General features: G+C 55.3%; 1 protein-coding gene across 1 annotated transcript; it reads right to left on the bottom strand.

Annotated features, from left to right (window-relative positions):
- Positions 1-6797: 6797 nt before the first annotated feature.
- On the bottom strand, positions 6798-13622 carry SPBR_05466 (CCR4-NOT transcription complex subunit 1; the record flags this gene model as incomplete). The annotated part of the gene is made up of 3 exons (XM_040763730.1): positions 6798-12850; positions 12941-13265; positions 13386-13622. The coding sequence occupies 3 exons, from the start codon at positions 13620-13622 to the stop codon at positions 6798-6800; spliced, it is 6615 nt and encodes a 2204-aa protein (XP_040622108.1).
- Between the last annotated feature and the right edge of the window lie 719 nt (positions 13623-14341).

Raw genomic sequence — 14341 nt, 5'->3', positions numbered from 1 at the left:
AGGGGATTGATGGATGGGGATGCTCTTGACAAGAGGAAGAAAAAAAAAGGGAAGTTGGGTTGTTTCGTCGGTTGCTGTATGGTATACTCCGGACACCCCAGCTCTTTCTGTTTTGGGCGGCCTGAGTTTTAATGCGGACGATCGCTCCTTCCTGCTAGTTTGTTTTGGTGGGTTGTCGGGGGAAGGCGAGAGCAGTTAACACAGTTCAACGAAGGAAGGCACGCCTTTTTCTGTAGCAAGCTTGTCGAGTCGTTCTTTCCTTGCGAGTTGATTGCATCTGTTTTGTTTTGTTTTTGTTGGATGCGGGTCGCTGGGAGGGAAAAAAAGGGAAGGAGCAACAGGCAGTAGCAGACCCCAAAAAAGAGCAGGCAGAAAGGGGAAGGGAAGCCGGCGAAGCCAGGGAGAGACGCAGTATTACAGAGAGCACCAGAGACGGTGTAAAAGCGGTAAGGCGATGAGTTCACTCAGCGGTGGCAACGGATGGGCGTGGGAGCAGGCAGAAGGAGGACCAGTTGCAGGCTAAAACAAGAAAGAGCTAAAAGAAAAACCCCCCAAGAAAAAGAACAAAAGAGCCAAGGGAGAGGGGATTTACAAGCGTCACTGCTTGGTCGCTCGGGGCCGGCGGTAAGGCAGCTAGGCTGGCGTGCAGCGAGAAGGTGGTGCAGGAGGCCAGAAAAATGGAACAAGGGGGTGTGGGTGGAAAGACAGAAAAGAAAGAAACGGGGCAGGAGCGACAGAGTGAGTGACGGAAGGCCTCACTCAGAGGGGGGGGGGGGGAGGTCATGGGCGGCAAAAAAGTTGAGGCAGGAAAGGAAGGGGGCGGGAATTTCTTCACACGGCCGCTCTTTTTCAGTTACATTGTTGCTAGTAATGTGTGCTGAATGCGCCTTTGCATTTACAAAGTACAAGTATGATGTATACTCGTGAAGAGCTGCCTCGGAATGACGATTCTGTGCCTAAGCAATCACCCAAGGATATTGCCCTCGAAGTGAAAGACAGATGAAAAGAAGAGGAAATTTTTTTGTTCGGTGGATGCCGGGTGGACTTGAAAGGGAAGGCACGAATGACGACCAAGTATTTTAAAGTACTTTGAAATGTAGATGCGCAGAGTAAATGTAAAGGACTTCTGAGCATCTGCTGATTTTCATTGTTTTTCTCTTTTCTCTTTACTCTTTTCTCTCTTCTCTCTTTTCTCTCTTTTCTCTCTTTTCTTTTGGGTAGTTGCTGTTTGCCTGTTTTTCATTACAGGTGCCTCTTACAGTCTGTTACGTACGGCGCACTTGCTTTTCTAGTTTTTCTGGGCTCTTTCTTATTTTTTTTCTGGGGCCTTTTCTTGGCTCTTAACTGGGTCTGGGCCGTCATGGGGCGAAACGACAAGGAAGACAGCAGGAGCGCAAAGTGCGAAGGGGGGCTCTTGCCAGCAAACAGTGATGAGGGTACAAACTTTTTCGCCGGCGTGTCTGCGTTTGCACATACAAAAGAGCCTGCATGACAAGTCTCTTGTTCGTCCGCCTCCTCGCCTGCCTTCTTTGCTCTTGCTCTGTTTTTTATGGGTCCTTTCCTTCTTTTTCTTCTTCGGTGCCATAATTTCCTTACGAAAAAGTGTCTGGGAAGAGACCCGAAACGACCAACGGAACGGCGCTAGTGGACCAGAACTTTTTTTGCGCTCACACCCCCTGTCGTATGTCGCATGCGCGAGCTGGGCGAGAACAAAAAAAAAAAAAAAATACTGGTGGCAGAGGCAAAGCGGTAAATGGTCTGGCGACAAGCAAGAAAAGTGGAAAGTGGTATGAGGCACATTGAAGCCTTTTGAAGCCTTTTCTCTGTAGGCAGCAAGTGCCACCGCCAGAGAGTCAGGCACCTCCCGAGAAGCAGCACGACGGCGGCCGGTTGCTCTTTCCCCTTGTTTGGTCGTTGGCAAGCAGTGGCGCACAGAATAACCAACGTTCACCGTTTGAGACTATTTCTTCCCCCGGTGGCAGGCACGAGACATGAGGTTATGGAGCACCACGGCACAAGACACAACATCGTTTTGGACAGAAACAGGAAAAGAGGATCCATTTTTTTGGCCCAAGGGTCGTTCTTACTCGCACGGGCGCCAGGGTGCGCCGCACGGCGCACGATCCACGTCCCTGCCTCCTTTTCGCCCATTACGCTCCAGGTCAACTCATGGGAGCCCATCTGTCAAATGTCGCACTGGGTAGGACGTAATGTGCTGGTCATCCAACGATCGTGACGCAAGGGGGACCTGTGGGAGAAGAAGACGAATGACATCTTCACTTGGGGAAGGAAAGGAGTACTACGACGACATTACTTTGTACGGGGGGGGAAGCTTGTGAAAGGGAGGAAAGAGCTCCGTGACAGGTGTCCAACGAGGGCAGGCGCAGGGACGAAAAAAAATTAGGCTAGGCAGAAAAAGAAAAGTGGCTGGGTGGGTCCCACAGCAAGTCCATCCAACAACAGCACGTTTAGTACCGACTAAGAAAGGCGGTGTCCATCTGGGGCCGCTTTTCTAGGATGGGTGGGTGTAAGTACTCTATGCAAAGTGCAAAAAGTTGCTGCAGCTGCTCTGTCTTGAGTGGTGAGCAGACGACGAGCAGACAGCTGAAGGCTGCAGTCTGCAATGCAGTATTAGAGAACAGCGAAAATAGAAGGCGGTGTGGGAGACGGGCTTCTAGGGGTGTCTGGAAACAGCGATGCGTGGATCCTGGACTCGACTCGTTAGAGGATGGTAGATGTCGTATGTCCTACGAAATACACAGTCCTGTATATGGGGAGGCGGACACGCAGGAGGCAGGCGCGAGGTAACTGCACATCAGACATGCGTTCGATGTGTTCGATACGCAAAGCAACAAGTCGTCAACGAAAGCCATCTTCTCACAGACGGGATACTGCGAGACGATGCCGATAAATATGAGATGCAAGTGTCTGCGCTGTTTGCTCCATATGCATGGACAGTGCGAGCAACCCGCGCACAGTAATACGGATCCCAACTCACGGCATCGCACCAGCTCTTTTGGTGTTAGTGATTCGAGGACGAAAAAGGGTAGTTGCAGTTACTGGGCAGTGACGGCGATACGTATGGCCATGGTACCGTTGTCCTCTTTTTGGCGTGTTGGGTTTGATCGTCAGCGATGCGTGCGAGGATGGCTGAACAATGTGGTTGACGGTTGCTATGGAGTGCACATGCTCCGGGATAACAGTGTCAGAAGCTCTTTTCACAACTGGGGCGCACTGTGGTCGAAAACGGTATTTTCTTGCCTTAGTGCGCCAACCAATCACAGAACACGGAATTGCGATTGGCCCCGGTCCACAGATCTGGGCCTCACCTTTGGGCCGATGTAAGTCTCTGCAGAAACGGAAAACAAAAGCGTTTGGCAGTGCCGGGAGGCAAGATGCGGCCTGCTCCACGATGAAATGGTCCTTTCAGTCTGCGACGGCAGCTTGATGCATGTTGCCCAAGCAGAGCGCATTTATCTCAAACGGCGTACGAGCCACAGCACCAGGGAGAGAGACAGCGCATGTAAAACCAAAAGGAAAAGTGCCATTCAAGTGCCCGAAACAGGCTGTTCAAGAAAGTTGTTTGTGTACTAGTGGAAGGGCTCCATTTTATCCTATTGGTTAGGTGTAGGGGACGTCATAAGCCCAAGAGGAAAAACAGAAAAGCTACAAAGTAGTCGCAAAGTAGCAGCCAAATCGGTCCTCAGTTGGCATAAAAGCATACGATCTTAACAATACTGTAGGGAGATCAGCGGCGGGAAGACCTCTTAGTTCTGTCGCCGGTGCTAAGAAAACTCTGCGGTATTAGTAGGCGACCCTCTCGCCTGATTCATTTCGCGATTGCCCCGTGAGAATCCCGGGTGGATGCTCACAGAGACGGGATGAAGACACTAACGGACGATTTGCAAAGCACGTACAGTACCAGAGTACGTAGTATGAAGAAGGTGAGGTGACCAGGTGTGGTCTCGGGTCTTTAATTAATCAACTCGGACTTGCCGTTTCTGCGCGTTGTTTTACAATTGCCAGAAGGAGGGCATCTTCTTGTAACATGCCATATTCCAAGCAATCAAACAACCGAGACTATGGAAGGAACGAGGTACAAACGGTACGGAATACAGAAGACGCAAAAAGTAGGTTACTGCCACGAGGCACCAGGCAGGAACAAGGTTCCACCACCGGGCGAACCGCGAGAAGTGGAGATAAACAGAAAAATCGGGTGTCTGTTGGACATTGGCCGACGATAGTGAAGACGAGCAGAGAGAGAAATGCTGTCACCCGAGGCGTGATGGAAGCTACGGCGCGCCCAGGCGCAAAAGACGAAAACGGGTGTACAAAAAAGAGCCAATTCGGAAGGAAAGAGGCAATAATAATGGGAAAAGCCGAGGGACCCTGAAAATGTCCTTCCCTGCAGCTGCACTCCGTTCTCACCCACTTTTACGCCCACTTGCCCACTTCCCATTTCTTTCTTTGGGCCAGAGTGGAACACGATCGGAAGGCGCAGACGTACTTCCATGCTCTTGCAATCCCAATTGAAAGATTTTTCCTCGATTTCTCTTCGATTTCTCTCCTCCGCTGCTTTCTCTCCGACAGAGGTTCCGCCTGTTCCTTGTTTATTCGGCGAAGTCTTTCGCATACACATGCGGGTTTACCCTTTTCCCATTTTTTTCCTCTTCCGTTTGTGCTTCGTCGTCTTTGAACCACGTTTCCATCTCGCCCCTGAGCCTCCGCCGTTTCCCCAAATGCATGCAATGTGACGCTCTCCAAGTACGTAATCTTTCATTGGCCCAAAGTTGGGGGTCGACAGAAGGAGGTCGGTTCCCGGCGTATCGTGCAGGCGACGCAGAGAAGGTGCAGGGGGTGGCACCGGCGGCTGCGCCTGCCGGGTTGGGGTGCAGTTGCAGCGGGCCATCGCTTTTTATGGAGTAGCTTGGAGGACCGTAGTGCAACGGAAACAAAGGCGGTGAAGAATCACATCCCAGTCCGACGCAAACAACACTAACGACACTGGTAGACGAACTCTTGCGGATTTATTTTTGAATCAACTTGTCCTTGGTCCCTCCCTCGGTTTTGCAGTCCTTTAAAGGTTTTTTTTTTTTTTTTTTTTTTTTTTTTTTTTTTTTTTTTTTAAAAGGAAAAAGAAAAAGAAAAAGAAAAGGAAAGAGAAACGACTGCTACTTCTTTTATTTTGTTGCTCAGAAGGAACGAACGGCACCGAGTCCGTCGGCCGCCGGTCGCAGTTGCTTACTCCGTTACTCGTGTGCATCTTTCCCCCAATAGCAATGGCAAGAACGGCTATCAGGTCGTTGATTCGTTCCTTCCCCTCATCCTGCGCTGCAGACTACGGATTGCCGCCTGTAGTTTATTTGTCTGTACAATTTATGTGTACGTCCGTATTCTCTGCTGCTTCCTGTTTAGTGCGCACAACGGTGCGCCAATTCGGATAACCACCGGCCGTGTTATTGGTTCGAGCCGCGCAGGTGCTTCCTAATTGCGGTACTTTTGCACGCTGGCTATTTTGCTAATTTGATACCCAAGCGGCGAACGCAACTAGGCACAAAGCAGCAGAGTATTTTCGTTTGACAAAGGGGGGCCTACTTTTCAGTCTTTGTTGCATGATGGATTTGTGGGTTAATTTTTACTCAGCCAGATCTTTTTTTTCGAGGTTGTTTTGTTTACATTCGTTCTAGAAAAATGTTCCTTATATTGGCATTTCAACGATGATAATAATATATTTAAGACAAAAGCGGCGTAATATGAGAAGTGACGCTGACGGAGTAGTAAGGCATGAGAGCAAACAAAACGACAGACCGTTACATGCGGAAGATGTGAAACAGTTTCAAGACGGCAGGTTAAATTATTCAGACTTTATATGGGCTTTGGTTTGCTGTTTATTTGCCTTTATCATTATATCTCATCCCAAGGGGTAAGGTCTTATATTTGCAAAGCCCTGGATGTCACTCAATGGAAAGGAGAAACTAAAACACCTAGTCCATGTCTTCATACCCCGTCCATGAAGAGAGCATGCCAGACAAAAGGAAAAACGGACTCGATACAAATACGCATCAGAAAAAGAATAGTTCAAGTAAAACAATGCACTCCAGGTTTGCGCTCGCCCGGTCTGTCTGCCCGTCCTTTTGCCCTTTGCCCCTCGCCAACACGCTTTACTGCATCCAACACCTAAGCATAGTCACCCGTTCCTTTCGCCGCCATGACTCCCAGAAACCTTCCAGAAATATTGCAAAGTGGTTGGCATCGTTTGCTTGAATTATCCAGCTGCAGGTTGCAAACAGTGAACGATGACACGTATAAAGAGGGCTATTTCTTTTTTTCTGTCGCCGTCTGTTTTCATCCACCGCCCTCCCAATACAAACCGGAAGAATAGAAAGAAAGATATAAGATACAGTGATAAAGTTGAAGACGAAACACAAACGATAATAAAAAGGCCAAAACCAAAAGCCCCAAACTCCCCGTAACAAAAGACAGTGCTGCACTGCAAATGCAAAGTAACAAACACAAAAAAAACAGTAACAGACAGGCAAGAAACTAATAAAAACGACCCATTTGGCGCCCCGTGTCCCAATGCCGCTGGTGATTGATGGAAATTAACGTTTTCCTTTTTTATAAACGTGTAGCGTGTAGGATGCTTTTAGTTTTTATTATTTTTTCGAAGTGGTGTCGGATGCGTGCGTGGATAGTAGTAGTTTTCGTAATTTTTCGTATATGAGAACTAAGGGTATGTATGCCATGGCTCAAAAGCAGGCAGGAGAGGTAATAGGAGACCCATGAGCTGGACCCATCTATGCCCGGTTGGCCACGGCGGCGAACCGCTCCGACACGTCCGGCGCCATCTTGATGAACGGCAGCTCAAAGAAGAAGAACTTTTCGTTCTTGACCAGCTCGGCAATCACCGCCAGCAGGCCCCACGGCTGCGGCCAGTAGTTGACAATGCGCTCAAAGAGCACACGGCAAATCTGCTGCCGAATGTCCGTCTCTTCCGGGTCCGACATGTCGTGCCCAAAGATCTCCAGCAGCGCCAGTGCGAAGAAGTTGGTGTGGGCGTTGGGGAACCGCAGCTGGTTGACAATGCTGCAGATCAGGTAGTATCGGCCCTCGGCCGACAGCTCGTGCAGAATCATCGACAGCGTCGCCACATCCGGCCCGCCCGCCGCGAACACGGGACCACCGCCCGACACCCGCGCCGCCACATGGTTGGCAATGTACGCCACGACCGCGTCGACCACGGGCACGTTGGTCGAGATCGCCACGCGGCCCCAGGTCGTGCTGGCGCTCTTCGCCTCCGTCTTGCTCATCGCGTACTTGACGTGCGCCACCACCTCTTCGGATGGCCCGGACTGCAGCGCCTGGTCCAGCAGCGCCGTCAGGCCCATAGACGACAGCAGCGGGCCCGGCTGGTACCGGCCGTTGGGGACCATGCTGGCCTCTTCCATTTGGTCGAGGCGCAGGCCGGGCATCGTCGGGTCTGGCGGCTTCGGCATCGACGTCGGGTTCGCAAACAGCACAATGTTGAGAGGCTGCACGAGGTACGGCGGCAGGCTCTGGCAGAGCTCGACGTGGTTGGCCGCCAGGTAGTCGGGGAAGTCGTGGTAGATGATGAGGACCAACTTCAGCGCCGCCCGCGATAGCTCGCGCGCAATGTTGGCGCTGTCGGGCACTTTGAGCTGCTCGCTCGTGAACGACAGCAGCTGCTTCAGGATCTTGGTGTACGACGCCCAGCCGTCGTTGCCGGTAGCGCGCAGAAGCGACGGCATAAAGATCCGGTGCTTGATCAGCTCCGCCCAGCCGTACACAAAGTACGGGAACGTGGTCGGGCCCAGATCGTTGAAGCGCGTCGCAAACCGGCCCAGGATCTCGTTCCGGTCCGTGTCCGACAGATGCTCCGACACGTTGTTGATCGAGACGAGCAGCATCGAGAAGAACCGGAAGAACACGCGCTGGTTGTACATGTCGCCGCGCTGCACATAGTGGTGGTTGAGGAGCATCGTGCCCAGGGCCAGGATGGAGTCGACCAGCTCGGCGCGCGGCGACCGGCCCTCGGGCACCGCCGCGTCGCTCTCGGAACCGCAGGCTTGCACGAACATAGCAATCAGCCTGGCCACAGAGTCGATCGCGGCGAAGCCGTCGTTGACACTCTCGCCTGCCTGTGCGCTGACCTCGCACCGCTCCACAGACCGGTCAATGGCGATGCGCACGAAGACGTAAAGATCGTCGCGGTTCGCAATGATGCCGCGCGCGCGCATCTGCTCTACAAAGATAAAGGGGATGTTCTCGGGGATGCCGGGCTTCTGGCACACAAGCACCCATTCATCAAACACGTACTCGATCTGGTCCTTGCGCTGTGGCGTGAGCTCGCCGGACGCGTCCTCGGCCTCGGGCTGCGACGGCTGCGCGCCCTGGGTGACGATCTTGGTCTTGAACTCCTGGCCGCCCGGCACCTCGGGCTCCTCTTGGACCCATGCCCAGGCCTCGGCCAAGCTGTTGATGAACTGCGCATAATACAGAACCTGCGGGGCGTCGCGAATGAGCGTGAGCTCGAGCAGGCGCGTGAAGAAGACGATGGAGCCCTCCTTTCGTTGCTTCAGAGTCACCGCCATGGCGTTGTCAATGACGGACCAGTCCAAGAGCCCCGTGGGCAGCAGTACCGAGATGAGGGGCAGGCGCAGGAACGCCTGGCCGGGCTGCGCCTGGAAGAACTGGGCAATGCGGTTGGTGACGGGGATGCCGACAATCTTACGGAGCGACTCCAGGACGTGCACCAGACTCTCAAATGCCAGGCTGTCCTCAAGGTTGTGGTTGAACAGCATGGGGCAGACCTGGTCTGCCGCATAGATGGCAAAGTCCTCGACCGTCGGTTGCGCTTTGATGATGGTTTGAATCAGCGCGTCGATAATGTCCAGCACGGGGTGCGGGCGAGGCAGCTCCGAAAAGTGCTCCTCAATGGCGTCTGTGGCGGAGCGTTGCAGTTCCATAATCAGCTTACCGATGCGGTCAGCAAGAGCCCGGGTATCCACCGCCGGGCCGGCCTGCCGGCCGCCGCCGTTCATCAGGCCACCGTTGACGCCGCCGGTCGCCACGCTGGCACCCCCGTGAAGCTGCGGGTAGCCCTGCAGCTGTGAGCCGACGGATGCAACAGACGGGGTCTCCGCCGCCGACGGGAGGCTAGCAAGCGAGCTGTACTGGTCCTGGAGGACGTCGTTGGCGAGCGACCGCGTGGTGTCGGATGCCGAGGCGTTGTGCGCAGCCGAGGCGGCGGCCGAAGCCGTCGTCGGCCGCGGGTGGCGAGCAAAGTCGTCGTAGATGGCCATCTGGTCGTTGTTGAGGCCGCTGACGCTGGGGCTGAGCTTGTACGGGCTCGGGATGGTCATGGCCCAGCGGCTCAGGCCCGGGTCCATGTATGGCTCGTTGGGGCGCTGGAGGCGGTGGCGTCGGCGCGCCTCGATCTCGGGCTCGATCATGTCCTCAATCTCATACGCGGCGCGGTCCTCGGTGGCCTTTTCGATCACGCTCGACGCGTAGTCCAAGTTGGAGTTGACGCACATAATGATGGTTCCTTCGGGCAGGCCCTGCGGTAGGTCGCTAGAGAGCGTGCGCATGTAGTTGGTAAAGTTGGCACGCAGGGGCTCCTTGGAGGTAACAAGGGCGAGGCTGCCCGCAGTGGCCTTGGCCATGCTCACCGCCGACGTGCGGAGACGGTTCTCGTCAGGCTCGATGGCAAAGTCCTTGTGGATCATCTGCTGCGTCGCAATAGCGGCAATCGCCACTGACCGGTCGACCACTTGCTGGATAATGTCCTGGAGAGCCTGGACGAGCGCGTTGCGCACAATCTCCTCGAGGCGGGTCTGGCTGACGACCATCTCGCTGACGGGCGGCACATGCACCTTTGTAATGCGCTCGGGGATCATCGCGACCATGCTGTTGGACACAACACCCGGCACCATGCCGTGGCCAGCCAGGCTGCCAGCCGCACCAACGCCGGCGTGGCCGATGCCGTTAAGCGAGAGGCTCTCAAACGCGTCGAGGCTGTCGTGCGGCATATCGGTCGGGATCTCCATGGCGACGCGGTTGAGAATCTCGCCCGAGGGCTCAATGCTCTTGTGGTCGATGCTCAAGGTCTGGCAGAGAACCTCAATCTCAAACTTGAGGTTCAGCTTGAGCTCGGCGTTGTGGTACAGGTCGATGAGGAAGTGGATGATATCCATCAACCATGGATTCGGCGGCTTGAACACGTTGGAATGCTCGCCCTGGCTGAGGACCTTGCAGACAAAGGGGATGACGACAATCAGGCGCTTCGTGTCGTGGGCCTCAATCAGCAGCTGCTTGAAGGCAATATTGCGGTGGCGGATGGGCTTGTCTCGGGCGAGCGTCAGGAGGCCCAGCCAGCCTCCCAGGTTCTTGAGATGCGAGCGTTCCGTCGAGTTCTGCATCGTCGCCTCCGAGTTGAGCATGCGCGACACGCTGACGTAGGTCTCGCGGAGCACTTCAGCCCACAGCATGTGGTCCTCAAAGTGGCTCACAAGCTGCAGATACACCTTGTGGTAGTTGGGCTGCATCTTGGCGCGCTCCTCGACAAGGTGGCTGGCGAACCACTGCTGGTGCTTCACGTCGACCATGGGGCGGATCTCCTGGAACATGGACTGCAGAGTGTTCGCCGTGATATTGTTGAGCACAAACTGAATCTTGCCCTGGGCATCCGGGTCGGGGTCCTCAAAGGGGATGTTGGGTGGAAGAGGGTCGACGTGGATGGAGACAAAGGGCGGCTGCTCAGAGCCGTCGTCGTCATCGCCGTTGCCGTTTGTGAGGGCCTCGTCGTGGCCGCCGGCGCCGCGTGCTTCCTCCTCGGCCTCGCGGACCACATCGCTCGCCTTCTTCCAAGCTTCGGTGCCCTGCAGGCTCTTGCACTGCAGAAGCTGGCGGCAGAAGCCCGGCCACTCGCGGAAGCGGGAGTAGAGCTGCATCAACGCCTGCATACCAAACTTGAACATGGGGTGGTCCTGTTGGTGGTCCCGGACGGCCTCGAGGATCATACCCAAGCCGACCTTGAGCGGCAAGTCTGAGATGAGCTTGTGCGACATGAGACCACCAAAGAGCACGGCGGTGGTGGCCAGCGCCTCCAGGGGGTAGTCGCCGAAGTGGCTGTACTCCTCAAAGAGGCTGTTGATCATGCAGGCGAAGATGTCCTGCTCGAGCCGGTCGCGCGAGTGCTTGTAGTGCTCCATGATGCGGACGACCTCGCGGACCTCGATCTCGTTGCTGTACATCTTCTTGAAATGCTCCTCCATCTTGGCGTTGGCCTCCTGCGGGAGCGCGTGGCCAGCCTTTTCGCTCTCCTCAATGACGTCGTCAAAGCCTTCACCGTAGTTGATGAGGCGGGGGTAAACGGCAATGCACTGGCGCTGGACCATGACGAGGTCTGGGCTGGGGCTTGTCGTCGGGTAGTAGTCCTCCAGAATGCTGAGCAGGGCCGACACGGTCTGCACCTTCAGGGGAACGTTAGCCTTGGGCTGAATCTGCTGACCGTCGGGCCGTTGGGCCTCGAGTTCCGACTTTATCATGAGGAACTGCAACAGCGGCCGAGCAATGTCGGCGTTCCGCTCTGCATTGTTCTTGGCCCACTCCGTCAAATCGACAAACCCCTGACCATGGGCGTATGCCACCAAGTCGAGGCCAAATCCGTTGGGCAGGTAGACGAGGTCGTTCAGCCAGCCGTGCTTCGCACAGTGCTCGAAAATGTCGGGGAGGTCGCCGGGGTGCAGGGCGTGCGCGTTGATGAGCTGCTCTGTATGCAGCTGTCTGTCTTTGCGCCAGAGACTATCAAACACAAAGTCCCAGTTTGCTGTCCGCTTATACAGAAAGCCTTCGAAGAGTGACGTGAAAGTCTCGGCGGCGGTGACCGGCCATGGCTTGGGGACCATGGCGGCTGATACAACAAAGATATCGAGGTTCGGGATGACCACCGCCTGGAATAACCTGCGCGCCTCAACATTAATGCTAGCGTGCTGGGAGGCGAGGGCGATATGGACAATGGCAGAGACGGCGGCGAGCGAGACGAGGGGGTGCTTGGCGGCAACGGCGGCGCGCTCGCGGATCTCGGGAGCGGCGTCGGCATACTCGTCAATGGCAATTGTGGAACGGAGGTTGGGTATGGTCGTGGCATCGAGGTCGTCGGGCGACTGTGACGCGTAGGCGTACACAAAGGAGAGCTGGGAGTCGGGGTTCTCCCAGCTGCCGCCCCATAGTCGCTCAATGCTGATCGTCTCGTCGTCGCGGGCAATGGGGGCGAGCGCGTTGTAGAGGCGAAGGAACTGGGGCGCAGAGATGCGTGCGCCCGGCTGGTCGAACTTGCTGATGACATCCTGCCACTGGAACGTGGCCGGCACAAAGCGCCGCAGCGCAGCGACGAGGACCGACGGGTTGAAAGCGTATGTTTGGCTGACGGCAGTGTATGTCAAGGCATGGGCGACCTGCTCTTCAGTGGTCTGTCCCTGGCGGTTTTGGAGGTAGGAGAGCGCGGTGTCCTCATCGCGGGTGAAGTCGGCACCGGTCTTGTGAATAAAGTTGGCAAGTGCGTTGGCGGGCCGGTCGGCCAAGACGCGCATCAGGTCGAGAGCGGCGAGGACCGCAGGCGGCGGGCCCAGCTCCTCGTTCTCGTATCGTTGCGCGACTTTTATAGACAGATCGGACTTTGTGGTGTTGGTGAAGGTGGGAGGGTGGAGCTGGATGTATCGGTCGACGATGAGGGAGACAAAGCTGGGATCGACATCGGCATGATCGCCGCCAGATCTGGACAGGATGTTGACAAACGTGGGGAAGTTTGTCGAAAGGATGGCGTCGGCTGAAGAAGAGGACGGTTAGTATGTGCTTATGCAAACTCAAAAAGGCGTAAATGGGCTGCCGGCGCGTCATCCTCCGAGACAGAACTCACCCTTTGTTTTGAGATCGGAACGGGAGCCAAGCTTAAAGGCAAGGGCTAGGATGGTCTTTTCAAGGGCATCGAGCTTGAAATGCTCCATGAACGTCGACAGATCAAAGTCACGGAAGATCTCCTCGGTGCCAATCTCGATGGACTCGGCAATGTTGCGGGCCTGGTCTGGCTTGTGCGAGATCTTTTGCATTTCCGTCGTCAGGAGCTGGTAGGACCCCGGACTACCCCCCGGCCGGTTAAAGCCGGGGAATATCTGGGATGCACTACTAGCTACAAGACGGGCGAAGTATTTGGTAAACACGTCCATGCCGTTCTCATCGATGAGCTGGAGGAGGGTGAGAGGTTAGTGAGTTGTGGCAGGGAAAGAAACACGCAATCGCAAGCGATATAACGACAAAGAAAAGAACAAGAAGAAAAAGAGTCCACAAGGGCAATGGCAACAAACCTTTCGTAGCTGGTCCCACTTTGAATGGTCGACTTTCTCCTCCTTCAGGCTGCTGAGGAGGACATACACCTGAGCAATAACAATCTTCGAGACGTTGTTCGTCCCGGTCGGACTGCCGGTGACGGGACTGCCACCCAGAGCCGCGTTTTGAGATGGATGCGGCGAAAGGCTAGAGCCCGTATGTAGCGATTGGGCAGGACTCGGAGAAAACGTTCCCGCTCGAGGTGGTGGGACCATGGGGGAGGTCTGGCGAGGGTGTGAAGGGAAGATATGCTACTATCCAATCCAACGGGCGGACAGAAGCCACTTCCTCACCCGACGGAAGAGAAAAGAGAGAGGAGAAGGAGGAGGAGGAGGGGACGGCGGAAGGACGGCGACAGGCGAAGGCAGCGATCGAGGCGTGGCGGAGAAGCAGTCGATATTAAACTGATGCAGCGGCCGAGGAGAACGAGACACGGCGGTCACGAAAAAGAGAGGAGGAGAATGGACAGGGCCCGATGGACAGTGCAATGCACAAACGCACAAACGTATCAACACCGCGACGAGATGGAGATGCAAAGAATAGTGATGAACGCTGCTGATCGAGATGACGCTCGAGGAAGACCACGGACCAGCGCGAACGGGAAAGCGATTGGACAGACAGGCGGCAGGATGGCAACGCGCAGTCGCAGACTCTGCAGACAGAAGCCTTCGCGGGACGGAATCGGGTCGCAGTTTTGCTGTCGGAGGGAGCTAGGTCGCGGCATTAGCATACATGTGTCCAAAGGAGTCACGGTGGAGGACCGATGTGAGGAGGGGAACAAGACACGCAGCCCCGGTTCCACCACCGGCGACAGCAGCACACGCGCGATGGCCGCTGCAACACTCGACAATCGACGGCCAGCGACGGGGGTCGTCTCGTGTCCCTCGTGTGATGTCTCGCTTTCTCGGCCTTTTCTCGTGCCTTTTTTTACCTT

Source organism: Sporothrix brasiliensis, assembly GCF_000820605.1.
Source record: "Sporothrix brasiliensis 5110 chromosome Unknown Cont15, whole genome shotgun sequence".
Taxonomy (NCBI): Eukaryota; Fungi; Ascomycota; class Sordariomycetes; order Ophiostomatales; family Ophiostomataceae; genus Sporothrix; species Sporothrix brasiliensis.
Note: the sequence above shows the minus strand (reverse complement) of the source record. Positions and strands in the feature narration are given on the sequence as shown.